The 17,850-nt window shown below is 37.2% G+C and overlaps 4 protein-coding genes across 4 annotated transcripts; 2 read left to right on the top strand and 2 right to left on the bottom strand.

Annotated features, from left to right (window-relative positions):
- Positions 1 to 371: 371 nt before the first annotated feature.
- Positions 372 to 2,630, bottom strand: LOC113780868 (subtilisin-like protease SBT1.7). Its single transcript, XM_027326650.1, has one exon. It carries the CDS (start codon positions 2,628 to 2,630, stop codon positions 372 to 374), a length of 2,259 nt encoding a protein of 752 aa, XP_027182451.1.
- A 2,944-nt stretch (positions 2,631 to 5,574) lies between these two features.
- LOC113781551 (copper chaperone for superoxide dismutase, chloroplastic) lies at positions 5,575 to 8,847 on the top strand. Its single transcript, XM_027327507.1, has 6 exons — positions 5,575 to 5,946; positions 6,084 to 6,110; positions 6,325 to 6,397; positions 6,490 to 6,624; positions 6,942 to 7,162; positions 8,444 to 8,847. Exons 1-6 carry the CDS (start codon positions 5,683 to 5,685, stop codon positions 8,675 to 8,677), a joined length of 954 nt encoding a protein of 317 aa, XP_027183308.1. The 5' UTR covers positions 5,575 to 5,682; the 3' UTR covers positions 8,678 to 8,847.
- Positions 8,848 to 9,632: 785 nt separating this feature from the next.
- On the bottom strand, positions 9,633 to 12,647 carry LOC113781003 (nudix hydrolase 14, chloroplastic). The gene is made up of 7 exons (XM_027326824.1): positions 12,090 to 12,647; positions 11,727 to 11,832; positions 11,530 to 11,607; positions 11,309 to 11,401; positions 11,079 to 11,171; positions 10,770 to 10,868; positions 9,633 to 10,029 (listed from the first exon to the last, which is right to left on the bottom strand). The coding sequence occupies exons 1-7, from the start codon at positions 12,335 to 12,337 to the stop codon at positions 9,793 to 9,795; spliced, it is 954 nt and encodes a 317-aa protein (XP_027182625.1). The 5' UTR covers positions 12,338 to 12,647; the 3' UTR covers positions 9,633 to 9,792.
- A 2,948-nt stretch (positions 12,648 to 15,595) lies between these two features.
- Positions 15,596 to 17,698, top strand: LOC113780867 (geraniol 8-hydroxylase-like). Its single transcript, XM_027326649.1, has 3 exons — positions 15,596 to 16,231; positions 16,328 to 16,489; positions 17,084 to 17,698. The coding sequence occupies exons 1-3, from the start codon at positions 15,596 to 15,598 to the stop codon at positions 17,696 to 17,698; spliced, it is 1,413 nt and encodes a 470-aa protein (XP_027182450.1).
- The last annotated feature ends 152 nt before the right edge of the window (positions 17,699 to 17,850 follow it).

Genomic DNA, 17,850 nt, shown 5'->3' with positions numbered 1-17,850 from the left:
AGTAAAACTGGTAGTAGGTAATTTCTCTTCTAATACAGTCAGGAATTACACATTTGGTTCAGAGACCTGAAGGAAATAAGTAAAGGACATTTAGTTCAGAGCGTGGTGCAGCATGATTTAAACAAATACTCCATCTCAGATTGTCAATTAATGAAGATTAGAACTTTGTACACATTCTTGGAGCAACTTATCTTAGAATCAGTATCAAGAAAATAGAATACATGTATGTCAGATATCAATCAATCACTTATTCAAGCAAGCCTGGATTACAACTCAGGCACAAAGAATTACTAGTAGAATTCAACAAGAAAAAATTTACACTCGTGATGCCGGAGACGACGGCAACAGTTCAATGCCATCCCCCCATGCTGCTAGAACCTCTGCGTTGCTCCAAAAAGTGCTACAATTGGGCTCCTGACTGAGTACTTTGCTGAAGTCCATGCAAGGGAACCTTGAGATACTGTATTGTTAGCAGAAGATGCTAATAGGCTAAATGTGACTTCATATGTCAATTTTTGGTTCACCTCTGAGAAACTAAGTGTATTGGGTTTGACTGTAACATTGACCCCTGCTGGCGGAGCAACCTTAACTGTGTAAACCGATTTAGCCTCACCCACATTGGTAACCATCCTCGTATACTTCTGAATACTGGATCCAAAAACGATTGAAAATGAAGGGTAGTTCAGTTGTGCTTCAGGAATGCTTGATTCTGCCGTGCAGTTCACCTTGCGTTGTACAAGGTGACTAACCTCCCTGTTTGTGTAATTCAATCCGCACAAATAAGGGATGTAATCTTTCGGTTCGATGTCATAAATCAGCCCTGGATTGTTTGCTTTAGCGGGGTTCACATGGCCTGAGCCAGTGGCAAAGACGTTAGCAGGAAGGAGCGTTTGATCCTCAATTGGATTCTTGGCCAGGTTCACAATATCAGCTGTAGTCATGATCGCAGACTTAATTGCAGCTGGAGACCAATCCGGGTGCACACTTTTGAGAAGTGCGGCAACACCACTGAGATGAGGACAAGACATTGATGTCCCAGAGATTACGTTAAAAGTGGCTTTTGTGTTGCTGTTGTTTTCGACAGAGCGATGCCAGGCTGCAAGAATGTTGACACCAGGGCCAATAATATCAGGCTTCAGAATACCAGGACTTGTCCTGCTTGGACCTCTAGAAGAAAATGCAGCAACCAATGGAGCTTGATGGTCTCCAATAATAGTCCCTTTAAACGAGATCGAACCCATGGGTGATTTTGTCGAGTTTATGTAGGCCAAAACCTTTACTCCATCAGTATAACTTAAATGTGTTGCAGGAAGGACATGAGCATCAGCTGATGTTGCATATCCTTGTGACAATTGGTTAATAAGGATCATACCGACACCACCAGAACTCTTGATATTTTGTCCCTTCGCAATTCGTGATACTCCGCCACCATTGTCACACACCACTATTTTCCCCAGGACTCCAGTGTCGTTCAATAATCCTGAGCCACAATATCCAGAGTTAAAATCGCTCTGGTTCATGCCAGTATAGTACAGAGGGAACAATGCCGGAGGAAAATCCTTAGGCTGATAAAGCGACTCGCCATTGAATTCCTCATTGTTTCCAAGCTTGGCACTTGTCCTGATTTTCCTATCAATGGTGCTTGCACCAACAGTGAGAATCCACGGGGCTTCATTTGATAAAGAGCGATTAAAAGGACCGCTATTTCCAGCAGAGCAGCTGACAAAAATGCCCTTTTCCATTGCACTATATGCACCCATAGCAATATTGTCAGCGTAAAATGGGCCTGATCCTCCTTGGAGGGAGAGGGAAAGGATGTCAACTCCATCATGTATGGCAGCATCCATCGCAGCCAATATGTCACTCTCCGAACAACCAGGGGAGCATACTTTGTAAATTGCCAAGTGAGCTAGAGGCGCAACACCAACAGCAGTGCCATTAGCATTTCCGAAAACATTAGCACCCTTCACATAGTTTCCAGCAGCAGTGCCTGCAGTGTGAGTACCATGACCATCCTCATCCATTGGCGAACCATTTCCATCGCTGAAAAATCTTGCTCCAATCAATTTGTTATTGCATGCTGAAGTATTGAATTGGCACTTTCCCTTCCATTTAGCAGGTGGTGGAGGCATTCCTTCATCACTAAATGATGGATGGTCCGGTGCAATTCCAGAGTCCAAGACTCCAATGATGACCCCCTTACCGTAATTCGATTCATTCCAAAATCCCACATTCTGATGCAACCCCAAAAAATTAGGACTGTGGGTAGTGTGCAAAGATAGTAACATTTGAGGCTGAGCAGATATGAAACCAGGCTTCTTCTCCATCGTTTTCACATCCTCAGCCGATAATTTTGCAGCGAAACCTTTGAAGACATTGTGATATGAATGAACAATTTGTGGTGCTTCATTCGAGCTTGCAAATGTTGTTGGCAGAAATGACCTGTACCAACTGTCCAAATCTTCATTTGGGCCGCTTGAACTTGAAAGTTGAATATCAGAATATTCAGGAAACTCAACATGAACAATGTAAGTCTCTAAATTGCTCTTGCCAAGAAAATCATTAATAGCAACTGCCAAAGAATGAAAACTGAGTACAGAAATCAGAATGAGAATTTCCGTCAATCCCATGTCTGAAGTGGCTAAAAATTTCAAAAAGCCAAATTGCAGCTTGCAGCTGCCAGTGTTCTGCACCGAAAAATGAAGGTATTTACTCAAGGGAAGTGAAGATTCAGTTTTCTGAGCATAATTCTCAAGGTTGCAGCAGAGGCATATTTATATAGCAACACCAATCATAGCTTTCTACTGGTGGGAAATTCGTCGTTAATTCATCTTCTTTGAGAAGATTTTGTGACCAAGTCTTCTTTGGGTCAGAGGACGCGTTGAAGTAGTCATGATCGTCGATCAGGCTTTTCATAAACACGCCAAACCTGCAAGAATAATCTACTATATAAAGCAAAAGCTGATCAACAATTCTCGCATTTGACTTCAATTTCATAAGCCACTATATCAGTACTTTTAACACTCGCGCATCACTTAGTATGAAATGGGATCTACCCTATTTGGCTGCAATTGATTCTGATCTATCCGACAGTTAATCTTTGAGCAGAATAATTTAGAAGAAAAGCACTTCACAAGAATTACGCGGTTGTTCTTTTAACCAAATAGTCCTCTCTTTTTTGCACAAAACAGATATAACGAATTTTGGCTATTTGTTATGCAGGGAACTTGTCCAAAAATTTTTCTTATTTCATTTACCATTTTTTTTTTTGATGAGAACCTAAATTCATTGTTATTTGGTTATTTTATTGATGGAACATTTTTAATGACTTAAGTATATACAATATCTTATCAATCGGATTAATTGGGTGTCTTCTCAATACTTGGGAGTTGGGAGGATTCTATAGGATTTCTTCTTTATAATTATTTTCCGTTTGTCTGAATTGAACCAGAACACAATGGGTCTGTTTAATAACATTAAAATATGCTGAAAATGAACTTTTTCAGACATTCAGATGTTTTGAGTGTTTAACAAATGAAAATCTATCTACTGAACTTGTTAAGCAGTGCTGAAATCGTATGTATTTTTTTCAGCACAAGAATCCTAACTGAATGCTTAATTTTGATAAGAATTAATAGAATTACTTCAACTACCTTATCTTATCTACCAAATCTACTATTATTTGTTAATTATGTTCAAAATTCTTATCTAATTAAACAACCTGATATTCTCTATCTAAGGATTTTCTATTTCTCTTTTCTCCTTTTTTAATGACTTTCACATCTTCTCCATACTCTTCATATAATATATTTCATCTTTTATATTAATTTGATTTAAAAATAAATATTATCATTTACATACCTAACAATTTTAAAATAATTAAATTATAGGTTCTATTTCTTTTTTGGATGAAAATATATAACGGCAAAATTGTCCAATTTAATTTATTAAGCATTCAGTTATAAATGTTTATCAAACAGTATAAATAGGTTTAACATTAAAATTCAGACATTTATATATTTCTTTTCAGTGCTTAAAATTCAGCAAATTAATTGTTTCAGTATTCAGATTTCAGAATTCAGACTTCAGAATTCACATTCAGTTTTATGAAACGGAACCTAAATGACATGGTTCACGATTATGTGTCAAACGCTTTTAGTCCACTGGGATTCATTAATCATCATGTTCATAAATTCATTTGTAAGTAAAATAAAACAGTGAATATTTTGAACCACCCAATATAAAATGCTGGAGCCAATCACGAAAAATTTATAAATAATTTTGAGAGAAATTAAAAAAAAAAAATCAGTGCTTTTTTCTTTTGTGTTGTTGACTATATTCACATTCTTCTTTTTCCTTTTCTCTCTGTTGACCAGTCACTTTTCCTCTCTTTTTACCAATTGCTATAGGAATCTGGTGACATGTTATTACATACCGGCAATTAATTTTTTTAAAAGAATTAAAAAACTTAATATAAATATTGTTGGTCATAATTTGTAGTGAAAGAAGACTAATTACTCCCATACTAATCACATGAATAATTACTCTTTAGCTCAGAAATACAAAAATAGTTAACAAAAAAATTAAGTTAAAGATTAATTACTCGCATGACCAGTATATGAGTCATTAGTATCTTTTGTTAAATATTAAGGCTAGCAACTTTCTATTATTTTTTTCTAATTTTCTGCACAATTAGTTGTTGGCACATGACCAGATTCCAATAGTGATTGGTAAAAAATCAACCATTAGAACTAAATGTATATAAAAACTAACTTAAAATTACATTTGCTTTTATTCAAACTTTAAGGATTAAAACACTCGATACCCAAACATTTGAAATCAAAATTGCAATTCTCTGTCAACAATATTGAAGTACTGGATACCCACGTTGGTACATCATTCCATTTTGTTTGCACATGAATGGCTTAAGGATCCAACGAACATCAGATGTTCTACAACCAAAGAGACACAAAAATGCTTCTTTTGAGCCCAAAAGTATTGGGCTAGTTTCCGTTTTAGGTTCATTTGGGCACTTGTTGTGGGCTAAACCCATTTATTTGGTCAATATTTGCTTGGATTCTGCGTCATGTGTCCGTCAATTGGGATAAATTCATACAAGGAAGATTTGGTAAAATGGCGATTGAGAGATCTGCTCGTAAAAGAATTTTTATGTAGATTAATTTTATATTCATAAACAGTATATACAGTATGAATGTATAAGGTTAACTGCTATAAAAAGGAAAATTAATTTTTTATATATTGACAGTGTATGCACTATCACCATTAGATGCATAATAACTCTTCTGCATTTAAAATTAAAATCCAAAATTTACTCATATGTCATATATTCAACTGTAATAGTGTATGTACTATCAATTTATGTACGATTTACTTAAAAAAGAATAGAGAGTTTTTTCTTGTTATATTAATAATAAGATATGTTGCTCTCCTTGTTATCTTAATCTCCCAAACAAGGCCGTAGTGACCGTGATGTGGATGCATCTAGAGTCATGACCCTTGACAACTCTCTATCTTTCGAAGGCCGCATCGTCAGTAAACAACAACGTTGAAACTTGAAAGTGAGGATCAAAGAAAACCCAAATGGTCAGACAAAGGCAATACCCTCCATAGCCCGGAGGGGGAAAGGAAAAACTCAAAAAAGCCGAACTATATATATTAAGGATGGCATTTCTGAGGTCGATGCTGAGACCAAAAACAGCTGCCATAGCTTCTGCTGCTGCCTTCGTCTCTTCTCTACCTTCATCTTCCTCCTCACATTCTTCCTCACAGTTCCCAGGATTCCTATCGAAAACCTTAAACTCTGGGTCAATTCCCTTGTCTTGTAAAGATAATCTTGGACCATTCAGATTGGGGGTAGTCAAGAGTCTTGCTGCTTCTAAGATGGAGCCCCCCTCATCCAATCACAAACCCTCTTCTTCTATTCAGGTGCCCACATCAATTTTCGTGGAATTTTTCTATGAAAGAGAATATTCTTATCGTCTCTTTCGGTGTTCTTAGATTCTAAGGCCTAGAGAGCTTCGTTTTTTTCTTTTTTGCTAATTTTTTGCGTTTTTTATTCGCAGAATGGCGCTTTCTTGCCTGAGCTACTTGTAAGTTTGATTCTTTGGTTGTTTTTACTGCATGTCTTGTATCAATTTGATCAACATAAATATATACGTTGCTGGTGGGGGCAGGGGGGGAGGGGAAAGATCTAAGATTGTTACTATTGATGAAAATGGATGTAATAGAAAATGCTTTCTGACAGTCTTTAGTGGGAAAAATGGAGTCTTGGTACTGAGAGTTATGGTATTACTATGGTAACAGACAGAGTATATGGTGGACATGTCATGTGAGGGCTGTGTTGAGGCAGTGAAGAATAAATTGCAGACGGTAGCTGGTGGGTGCCTGAAAGTTTTGTAGTATGTCATTTTGATTCAGTATTTTGCTGCGGTGTTATTGACTTCTACATTTTTTGATTGAGTTTTTTAGGAGTTAAGAATGTGGAAGTGGATTTGACCAACCAGGTTGTGAGGGTACTCGGTACTTCACCTGTGAAAACCATGACTGATGCTCTGGAGCAGACTGGTCGAAAAGCCCGGCTGATTGGACAAGGGAGCCCTGATGGTTTGTTTTGGAGCTTTATTTTCATTTATCATGTCGTCCATCAACTCGTTCGTTTCAAATTATTCCTTTGATGGTTACATGATATTTTGAATCCAACATCCCACTGTGAAATTGTTTGCTCATTTCTTAATTTTGGTTTGTGGTCCTTGGTGTCTTGTAAAATTCATAATGAGTGCTACGGGTTGTTGCACTTGCATATTGCCTTTTATCTTTTGTATTGGATGCTTCAGTGTCCTTTCTCTTCAAAGGACTGTTGGTCTTAATGCAATGATATTGCTCATGTTCTAGACATAATTCAGCATTTTGATGTGCTGCAGATTATCTGGTTTCTGCTGCTGTATCCGAATTTAAGGGTCCACTGGTTTTTGGTATTGTACGCTTCGCTCAAGTAAACATGGAATTGGCTAGAATTGAAGCTAATTTCAATGGATTATCACCTGGAAAGCATGGTTGGTCCATTAATGAATTTGGTGATTTGACCGGGGGTGCGGCAAGTACTGGCAAAGTTTACAACCCAGCTAACTCTGCTGATAAAGAGGTGTGCTTTTTTCTCACTTATGTGCTGCTTTATATCGTTCTTTTGCCTGAGATAATTTCATTTATATTAAGTGCTAGTCTTTAAATTACTAAAAAGCACCTTACTATTTGTGGCCTGTTCTTATAAGTACAATGCATCTTGCTTGTTCTAATTTGTTCCTAAACTATTCTGGTTATGACATGGTTGTTCATTGCATTAATAGGATGTTAGATTCCTTTAGGAACTGTAACAAACCTAGCAGTAACATTCAAAGCATGGAACACAAAAAGGGGGGTTGCAGAAGAAGAAGAAGAAGAATCGGAGAACAGCTTGTAGAAATTTGATTCTAGGAACCTGTACAATGGGAGAATAACATTTTGTCAGAGTAATACTTTGTATTTCTTCTAGCAGTGGCACAAGAATGTATGCACAATAAGATTTACAAGGTGGAACATTTAAAAAGAAGAGATTCAAAGTTGCTGTTAGAAATCTTTTGTGTGTGTGTGTGTGTGTGTTTGTCTATTTGAGGTTTAGTTGGTTGTCAACACATTCACGAGTTGATTTTTATCTTAGTGATACCTTGCCATATTGCTAAAGCTCTGCCTGTGCAAATTGTAGGATACAGGACAATGGATCCTAAAGCAACAGAAAAATCCTTTTAGCTCAAGGTCACGAGTTTGAAATGCCAATGAGCTTAATACCACAAAAACAAGGAACCCATTGCAATCCAAATACTACAAAATCTCTTTTCACTATTCTCTATTTCTAGTGTTTTATGTCTACATGCAGAAGAGGCTGCAATAATCAATAGTACATATATTGGCAAAGCTTGAGTCTCTATTTTTACTTGTATGGATCTGTTGAAATACTAAAGTTGGACAAAAGGTGGATGCAATATGTCAAAAGGTTGTGATTGCTTTGGTTGGTATGAACAACTCCTGTGATATTAATGGTTTTTCAGAAGATGGATTGATTATGTTAATTCTGTAGAATAAGAGAGCATGAGATGCCACCAATGAGAGATGTTGTTCTGCATAAGCAGTACAGTTTCTCTCACAGCATCATTACCCTTTTGAAATAGGCAGTAACTTCTGTGAAAGCACCCCTTTCGGAAATTTATGTTCTAATTGATTCCTCTGCAGGGAACCTCAATTTATGTTCCTCATGGCTTTTCTAAATTTCATTCTTTTGTGCACATGCAGTCTGTGTGTGGGGTCCTCTCTTCATTCTTTTGCCTTTTCTTTTTCCTGATATATGAATACATGGTCAATGCTGCTTCTAAAATTTACATTCATTTCTCAGCCACTGGGTGACCTGGGAACATTAGAATTTGATGAGAAAGGTGATGCATTTTTCTCCGGTGGTAAACAAAACCTGCGAGTTCTTGATCTCATTGGGCGATCTGTCGTGGTATATGAAACTGAAGATAAATCAGATCCAGGACTTGTAGCAGCAGTGATAGCTAGAAGTGCTGGAGTGGGTGAGAACTACAAAAAGCTTTGCACATGTGATGGTACAACCATTTGGGAAGCCTAGTAAATTTATGATTCATGCATCATCCATGCGTGTAGAAGCAGTTGATCCTGCAGATGTCATGTATGTACTGTATTATTATTGGTGATGCAAGGATAACTTGTGAGGCAACTAAATGTTTTATTTATTTTGCTGCAATAAAGGAAATGCAAAAGGCTCCTTTCTTTTCTTTTCTTTTTGCCTAAGAGACTGGCAGGAGACATGGCCAAAGCGGAGTGATCGGAAAAGGGTGAAAGTTGATGGCTGTTGCTGTTTTCCAATGGAGATCATGAAATTGGAAAGTGAATTTTTTTTTTCCTTCTTTTGTTGGGGTGGATCGGACATGTCTAGATCGGTGGTCATAACAAAGAAGCAATGCGCTCAAATCATTGGTTCTTTCATAGAATTTTTATGAGAATGAAGTGACTCGTGAAGATGTGGATTGGAGAATCGAACTCTCAAGCTTCTTAAATGGAGCTAATTACTGCTTAAAACAACCGCGGTTAACACAATAAACTTCTGTGACTCATTGAAGCTTGCGGTTAATTCTTGATCCTATTCATCTAAATTCCGAATCAGATCATCCGTAACTACAACTGATTATACTCCTTTAACTTCATTATAGACATTGATTTACTCGTCTGCATTACACATCATAAGAATCCTCGCTCTGCCTTTCATTTAACCTACCCAAAATGGAGAGCCGATAGTTCTACAAACGGCAGCATGCATGGCGATATCTCCCTGTTAGTATTTTAAAGTTCACTTTTTAAGATCCTTTATGTAATATGTACAGAAGTGTTCGACCAAAACAAACCAAAAATATGCATTATGACAACAGTCAACAAATGAAGTGCGAGGAAGAAATGAAAAGAAAGATAGGATAACAACTTCTTACGCATGAAACGCGAGGGAAAATAGAAATAGAAAGAAAGTTTAATGAAAAAAATTCGTCAAAAGGCAATTTTGTTGAACAAAATTTATGAAATATATCTTGATGAACCAAATTGATGATTGATCTCAGCAAAGCTGTACAGACTTTTTGCAAAAAGGTGAGTCACACAAAAAACCTCACAGCTGATAAGTCCATAAACAGTATAGATTATGATTTTATTCGGTGGAACAAAACTGGAAAAGACTCAAATTTTCAAAGGTGGCAGCAGCCCTTCCCTCTGAGCCATTTCATACAAAGCGATGGCCATTAGAGCTTTCGCATCCGCTGTGGCACGCCAGAGTTTCTGATATGGAACTACATGCACCTTAATTAACTCACCATGGTCTCGAAGGCCCGTTTGCTTCCCTTGGAGCTGCGTGATGACTTCTTTACTCACATTTCCTCTGTACAAGAATAGACTGATTTCCTCATCACAACCACCCTACGATTGAACAAACAGGAAACCAGGTTGCCAACAATGAGATGACTAGAGAAAATAATGAAACCATCCAACAGGTAGACATTCGAAAACAAATGAGAGAATAAAAAACTGAGTGAAAAGCTTGAAATTATAGTATCTTCTGAAAATCTTTCTAGGAATGAAGTGTGTGATACCATTACTAAACAATTCTATTCCTTGTCCATGTCATATTATGAATAAATCTTTAACATATATGTTTAAGTTCAGAGCACATGTAGTTTTACATAAACTTAATCTCTATAACCATGCCACTTCGATGATGGCTACTACTGCAGAATTCCAGTAAATGAGTTGTATGAAACTGTTCTTTTGAATGGAGGATACAGAAAGATGGCTTATCTTGCAGTAGTTTCTCAAGAGAGCCCAAAAAAAGAGAGAAGGAATAAATATCATTCAAATAATCTGAAATGGCAAGAGAATCAGTAAGATAGTATGGGTTGCGGCAACTACTTTTATAACATTTGATTTGATTCTTTTTCGTCTTTAACAATCCTTCTATTCTACAAACATAATACAATATTATATACAGCCTAAAAATCTTTTCCAGGGGGAGCTGTTTTAGTTCCTTGAGAAATACTCAGAATTCTCAAGTTGATTGTCAACCTCTAGAGTGATAGGTCAGATTAAACCATGGAGATGGAAAGAAGATAGGTCAGATTAAACCATGGAATGAAAGTTCAAACAAGCAGGTGCCAACTTACTGGAGAAGGGAAAGCTCTGCATCCGGTTGATGGATCTAAAAGGGCAGTGAGATCAATCACATCATCCAGATTCAAGTGTATTCCTATCTCCTCCTGCACCTGCCACAGACTTAAAAGCAAAGTGTTAGCGTACTTCAATGCATAGATCTTTAACAGAATACCGAATAACATGATTAAACTCTGAAGACCATCTCAGGTAAAATGGACAACGAACCCCGGTTTATTTCATTCTTACGTAAAAAGGAGCAGATGAGGCAGAAATGCACTCAAGAAATTAGAGAGAGTTCCCAGAGCAAAAGAAACAGAGACCTCACGAACTGCTGTTCCAAGGAAGTCACCTTTGTCATCGTCCAACATTCCAGCTGGCAATTCTAAAATAAGCCTCCCAACAGGAACCCTAACCTTTACATTAGAACTATTATCATTAGTTAATACTAGCTCAAGTTTCTATATATACAGTTCGGTTCTTTATATGAGAATTTTATTCAAAATTCGCAATGTCATTAATGAGGTAGAAAGTCGTTCTCCCAGAAACTTACCTGTTCAGTCAGCACAGCATATGTCTCGCCTTCTGAGACTAAAAGGACCAGCACCGCAACAGCTGGTCCTCTTGCGAACACAATGCCTGGAACCTAGTCAAATATTAACATAAAATCCACACATAACAACAACAAAAGAAGATTTTGAATCCGTACAGAAACTCCATGAAGTTAAACACATGGATCCCACCCTTATAAACAAAGAATTGAAAATCAGGTACCTTATTCCCAGTTTCCTTATCAAAGATATCTGCTTTAAATTTGAGAAATCCAACACGTTTCCCAAACATATCTACACCCTGCACCAACAAGACTAGACTCACAACTCCATTGGAAAAAAGGGTACCAAGACAGCAATGCATCACTTCAAAAAATTCTTTGAACTTATTAAAGAATGAAAGTAGCTAAGCTAGCTAACCTGGATAAGTACTTGTTTCAACAACATCCCTCCATTAGCCAGAAGTCCTGTATCAGTTTGTATGTTTTTCAACCACTGCTTGAACAAAGATGATTCAATAGCATTCCTGCAACAAACCATATCCAATATACAGTTTAGTCCCGAACCCCAAAAATTCTTGCACACATTCAGATGAGCAAGTCTAACAAATTCATTTTATGATGACAAGGAAAAGTTTAGTCTTGCAAAAAAAGTCTGCCCGGAGAAAATAAAATAGAAGTGCAATCTAGATATAAATAACAAAGCACTGCCAATTATGCGGGATTTTTTTTATCCAATTTTTGATTGCTAAGTATAAAACTTTGAGTAGGGGGATAAACGCACCGGAAGTCGGAATTGGAGACGCCCGGTGCGGCGACGACATCAACGGGTTGGCCGAGCTGACGCGGGAGGTTGATGATGTGGGTGAATTGTCGCGAGCTGGAAGGTGACTCGGTTGACATTTTCGTGGAGTAGGTCCGACGAATCCTCGTACCGTGTGAGAGTGTGTGAAGAAGAATGGGAACAGTGGGGAGCGTGAATTTCTTGAAATGCCTGGGAGACAGGGATATGTGAAAAGCCAAATGCTGCATCGTTTTCCCCTTTTTTTTTTGGTACAGGGGAAGAGCAAGGGCTCCTAATTACACAAAACAAGGCTGGGGGTAGTCACCCAATCATATCCCTTCTCTCCAAATGTGTTGTAGCTTGCCTTCCCATTGTTTTTTGGACCTTCAGGTTAAAGTAAGGAGATTCCTATTTTGCTTCCCGGACTAAATTTAATCCCCTTTAAATCTTTCTTTGAATCTGTCTCCAAAATTTAATCCCACCTTTAAATCTGTCTTTGAATCCGTCTTTCTATATCCCTTGTCCCAAGCTAACTTCAGTCCACTCAGTATCCCCCACAGCTCCGCACCAATATTCAATGCTACTCCTAGATTCATCATGTCTCTGGTTGTACCTGCGGTTCTTGCTTTTCCTGGGTTTGCTCTCGAAGCTTTATCAACATTCACTCTTTCACCCAATATTTTAAAATCCAGTCCGATCGGTCGAATCGATTGAACCGCTGATCGACCTTTTTTCCAATTTGAATTTGATTAAAAAATCAGTTAGTATCAATTTATATTTAAATCAATTGAACCGTTCGATTCAACTATTGAATTATTGACCTAGAACGGTTTTGTGAGAACCGATCGATTTAATATTCAACCTTAATAAGCCAACAATTTTGAATTTGGTCAACCAATCTCGTTGATGGCATTCCAAATATAATAGTTTACCAATTATCCATAAGTAATTATCTTCAATTAATTAGACAATAACAATTATTGCCTTATTCTACTCATTTCTCTCTCTCTCCCCTCTATAATTACATATTAACTCTTATTTAACATTTATAACATACAATTGACTATATTAGTTTTTTAAAAAAAAAATTTTGATTGCATTTCATTTATTTGTAAATGCCTTTTAAGTGTTTCAATTTTTATCATATAAACTAGTACTCATATAATTTAAGAAAATTAAATATATATGAAATAATAATATTTAAAATCCTTTAACTTATAAAAGCAATTTTTCAGTCTCAAACAAATAATGCTACTTATAATAATAGAATGAGAATTGAAGCGATTACATTTAACAATATGACTTAAGTTTTTACAAATATTTGTTTGTTTTTTAGATGTTTAATATTTATTAATAATATGTATGACATGTTTATAATATCACTAGTTAATAACGATCAGCCCAAAACAGTTGAACCAGTTCCACTCATTTTTCTGGATCAATGAAGAGTCTGGGTTTCAAAACTTTGCTTTCGCCCATCCCAGTGGTGGTGATGACTATTTTATAAGTCTTACCTCTTTCATTTCCAACCTGCGTCTTTTTTCAATTGCCTGTTGTACTTGACCCACCAATTCCTTTAGTTTCCCAGACTGTAATTTAATAATTTCCTCTTTTCCTTGCCTGGAGTACTTATTCCTTCCTTTCCATGCCAAATATGCTATGTACTGAAAAAGAATATGCCAATTGCTCGTCCTATCCGTGTTTCCCTCTTTTAGCCTTAAATTCCAGTCCTCTTTTAGCATCGTATTTTAATTTCTGATGATTGTTCCCCATATTTGGGAATTTATATGTTACTATCAGAGTTTAATTGCATTCAGACCCCCCAGAGATCGGGCCAAACAGGTTTTGCGCCACCTAAACTTCACCAGATAATTTTACGGTGCACCAAATATTTGTGAATGCAGACGTTGTTTATTTCAAAACAATCTCTTCAAAAGTTTGATAATTTCAAAGGGTGAAATTGAAGTTCCTTTTTTTTTTTGTTGGTAATTATAGCCTACGTATTAGCAATATTATCGTATCAATTTGCTTTAATGTTGGAAATTGTCACCAACAAAACTTAAAGAAAAACTTCAGATGATTATACAACTAAAGATCCAACCTGGACAGATTCAAAAAGTAAAATCCTGAAAAAGAACCAGCCTCTACTTTTCTTGATGTTTCAATCGACGAGGTCATGAGAGGCAAGGAACCCGAAGTTTCAACTTGATTATAGCAGTAATAAATTTGTTAGGGAAAATGACCTGTTTCATCCCTCACATTTCACAAAAATATTCTTTTCATCCCTCACTTTTAAAATGAAGCAATTTCATCCCTGACATTTAAAAATTAAAGCTATTACATCCTTGAACCTAATTTTCAATTTGAATCAAACCATCCAATAACCCAGTAATAAATTTCGGAGATAGAATTGATAGGTCACTCGGTCAATTTCATCATATTCACATGACATTTATCAAACCAAAAAAATAAACATTATAACATAAAGGCCATTATTTGTCTTGGAATAGTCGGGTTTTTCTTTTGGGTAAATCTTTTCATGCATCGTTAGTATATTCGCTTGCGAGTCTAGATGTGTATCATAAATACAAAATTTGGTGTTTAAATTGAAATTGAAATGATATGGTAAGTACATAAAACCATCAGTGTATACAATGACAATGTAGGAATTCAAGTTGAGTTATATTCAAGTTGAGTTAACCAAGTGATCTACCAATTATACCTTCAAAATTTGTAATCGAGTTGATAGGTGGTTTGATTCAGATTGAAAATTGGATTCAAGGATGTAATAGCTTTAATTTTTAAATGTCAGGGACGAAATTGCTTCATTTTAAAAGTAAGGGACGAAAAGAATATTTTTGTGAAATGTGAGGGATGAAATAGGTCATTTTCCCAATTTGTTATAACATGTTCTGCTATCAATGTTTGCCTGAACGTGGAAGGAAAAATGCCAACCACAAAGGTGTAGATTAATCTGTTGGTTTGTAAATCTTGGGAGTTGGAGCAAGAACAACGTTTATTGTTAATTCAAAAAATTGGCTGCCTTGATGGATGAAATGCTTCAAATTCAAAGTGCAATGCTGGATGGAATTTTTTTCTGAGACTTGGAAAGTGCAGACATGTAGTGTATGAATTGCTTAGTATTATTTTTTTTTCTTATGATGGTTGAATTTGCATATTTAAAGGAAACTCAAATTGCACTATCGTTTAACATATTCTAAAGATAGTTTCTATTCGCTTTCCCCTAGTTTAAAGTTAAAACCCACCATAACCCTTAAATTAATTTTGCTAAACTTGTCTAATTTCAACTTTAGCTGTCTTTAATAAGCTGCATGTTCAAGCCCACCTATGCTGCCCGCAGCACATGTTGGAATGGGATCAGGTCTTCCTTCTCTTATTTATCGATTTGTGGATATCACACAACTCATCAAGCTGTCGTCTCGTCTTCTATTTAAGGCCCTGGCTTGTTATTGCCAGAGGTCACGACAGAAACCCGAAAGTTGGCCATGGAGTTTAACAGTTTAGCTTTCCTTTCTCCCCTCTTATTCTGCATTGCCCTCATCTTCCTTTACGTAGCTCACAGATCCATCAACAAGCAGAAGAGGCTTCCTCCAGGCCCCAAAGGCCTCCCCTTTATTGGGAACCTCCTCACAATTGGTGACAGACCCCATGAGTCCTTAACCAAGTTAGCCAAAATTTATGGTCCGCTCATGACAGTCAAACTTGGCTGTGTCACAACTGTAGTTGCATCTTCAACTGAAATGGCTAGAGAAATTCTCCAAAAGAATGATCATGCCTTCTTGGGCAGGACAATCCCGGATGCAGTCACTGCAGAAACTGATTACGAACACTCCATGGCTTGGCTTTCTGGAGGTCCACAATGGCGAAAGCTTCGTAAACTTTGCAACAGTCAAGTTTTCACCACCCAAAGATTGGATGCGTTGCGCGGATTGCGGCATCAAATGATGGAAAACATGGTTAAACGAGTTTCAGATGCTCGAGAAGCTGAAGAAGCTATTTATATTGGGAGGTTAGTGTTTGGGACAACGTTGAACTTATTGTCCAACATGATGTTTTCGATTGACATGCTTGATCTGGACTCCGAAGAGGTTAAAGAACTAAAAGAGTTGATTTGGAGGATTATGGAGCTTTGTGGCAAGCCAAATCTTGCAGATTTTTTCCCTATTTTGAAGCCACTTGATCCCCAGGGAATAAAAAGGGATATTAAGCGTTCTTACGATCGTTTGCACGCGTTAATTGAGAACGCAATTGATCGTCGCACGAAACGTAGGGCTTCTAGATCAGAGAGGTCGGGAGATTTCTTGGATGCTCTTCTTGATCATAGTGAAGAACATGGCCCGGATGAACTGGACCGCCGCGATGTTAGGCTACTGCTCATGGTAACGATTAATTTAGTTTGCAGTTTGCGTTCATCTACTTTGGTAATTGAATCTGGCTAGAATAATTTGGAAACAGCACTCCTGAGATATGGTAATTTAATCTCGTATTGAAGTTTACTAGCAATAAAAATCTGTTGACCTGAGAACTCTTTGGTTTCATGCATGCTAAAAGTTTAACATGTATTCTAATGGTATGTAGGCATCTGCACATGCACTAGTGTTTCCAGAACAATGGCAGGATCATATAATACCTCTGCTTAACGTTGCTTACAGAATTTTCTATTGAATTAATAATACCCTTAATTTATCTAGCCAAGCAAGAATCACAGACTATCATAAGCATATCATATAAGCATATCTGCTTTTCTTATTTCGGAAATTTTTGTCTGGTCAAAACTATTATGAATTAGGAAATGTATTTGAGTTAGACGCAATTATCAATGAACTCTTGCAATACGCCATTGTTAGGGGACAAAACAGTGATAAGGTGACGAATAGCTTGCTCGTATAACCAATTAACCAAAAATGAATTTCTCCTTTCGCATCCAAAAAATTCTCCAAATATTGACAGCATATCTATGCAACCAATTGTAGGATTTGTTTATAGGCGGTACAGATACCACCTCCGCCACTATGGAATGGGCAATGGCGGAGCTTCTTCACAATCCAGACAAGATGGCAAAGGCAAAGCAAGAATTAAACCAAAAAATTGGCTCAGGATCTAGCGTGAAGGAGCAAGACATCCTGCAACTTCCTTATTTAGATGCAGTCATAAAAGAAACGATGCGGCTTCACCCAACAGCGCCCCTTCTGTTGCCCCACAGAGCCGAGACAGATGTAGAACTTTGTGGTTATATCATTCCAAAACATGCTCAAGTATTTGTGAACACATGGTCAATCACAAGGGACACAGCCTATTGGAAAGAGCCCACCATATTTCGACCGGAAAGGTTTCTGAATTCAGATATTGACTTCAGGGGCAGGGATTTATCTTTCATCCCTTTTGGCGCTGAAAGGCGAATTTGCCCCGGAGTGTCACTGGGAGTGAGAATGGTGAACTTACTGTTGGCTACTCTTATTCATAATTTTGATTGGAAACTCCCCAGCGGTATGGAAACAAAAGATATGGACATGAAAGATAAGTTTGGTATCACACTTCAGAAGGCTGAGCCACTTGCTGCCATTCCTGCAAGAGTTGCAGCAAGTTAAAAAAGTTGTCTTTAGTAATGAATGATATGATCCATTCCTTACCAAGCAAGTCCTGGTCCTATAAGGATTTACAACATGTATGCATGTTGAGTAAAGCAATTAATCTATCAATAAGAAAGTCAAGACCATGATTTCTGGATGCGGAAATGATC

Source organism: Coffea eugenioides, chromosome 8 (assembly GCF_003713205.1).
Source record: "Coffea eugenioides isolate CCC68of chromosome 8, Ceug_1.0, whole genome shotgun sequence".
NCBI classification, from domain to species: domain Eukaryota; kingdom Viridiplantae; phylum Streptophyta; class Magnoliopsida; order Gentianales; family Rubiaceae; genus Coffea; species Coffea eugenioides.
This window is presented reverse-complemented; position numbering and strand designations above follow the sequence as displayed.

Coding starts and splice junctions, on each gene's coding strand:
- LOC113780868 (XM_027326650.1), bottom strand. CDS start 2,630: ATGGGATTGACGGAAATTCTCATTCTGATTTCTGTACTCAGTTTTCAT.
- LOC113781551 (XM_027327507.1), top strand. CDS start 5,683: ATGGCATTTCTGAGGTCGATGCTGAGACCAAAAACAGCTGCCATAGCT. Junction 5,947..6,083: donor AACCCTCTTCTTCTATTCAG/GTGCCCACATCA, acceptor TTTTATTCGCAG/AATGGCGCTTTCTTGCCTGA. Junction 6,111..6,324: donor CTTTCTTGCCTGAGCTACTT/GTAAGTTTGATT, acceptor CTATGGTAACAG/ACAGAGTATATGGTGGACAT.
- LOC113781003 (XM_027326824.1), bottom strand. CDS start 12,337: ATGCAGCATTTGGCTTTTCACATATCCCTGTCTCCCAGGCATTTCAAG. Junction 11,608..11,726: donor TGAAACAAGTACTTATCCAG/GTTAGCTAGCTT, acceptor TTGTTGGTGCAG/GGTGTAGATATGTTTGGGAA. Junction 10,869..11,078: donor TTGGAACAGCAGTTCGTGAG/GTCTCTGTTTCT, acceptor AGTCTGTGGCAG/GTGCAGGAGGAGATAGGAAT.
- LOC113780867 (XM_027326649.1), top strand. CDS start 15,596: ATGGAGTTTAACAGTTTAGCTTTCCTTTCTCCCCTCTTATTCTGCATT. Junction 16,232..16,327: donor AAGAGTTGATTTGGAGGATT/ATGGAGCTTTGT, acceptor AAGCGTTCTTAC/GATCGTTTGCACGCGTTAAT. Junction 16,490..17,083: donor ATGTTAGGCTACTGCTCATG/GTAACGATTAAT, acceptor AACCAATTGTAG/GATTTGTTTATAGGCGGTAC.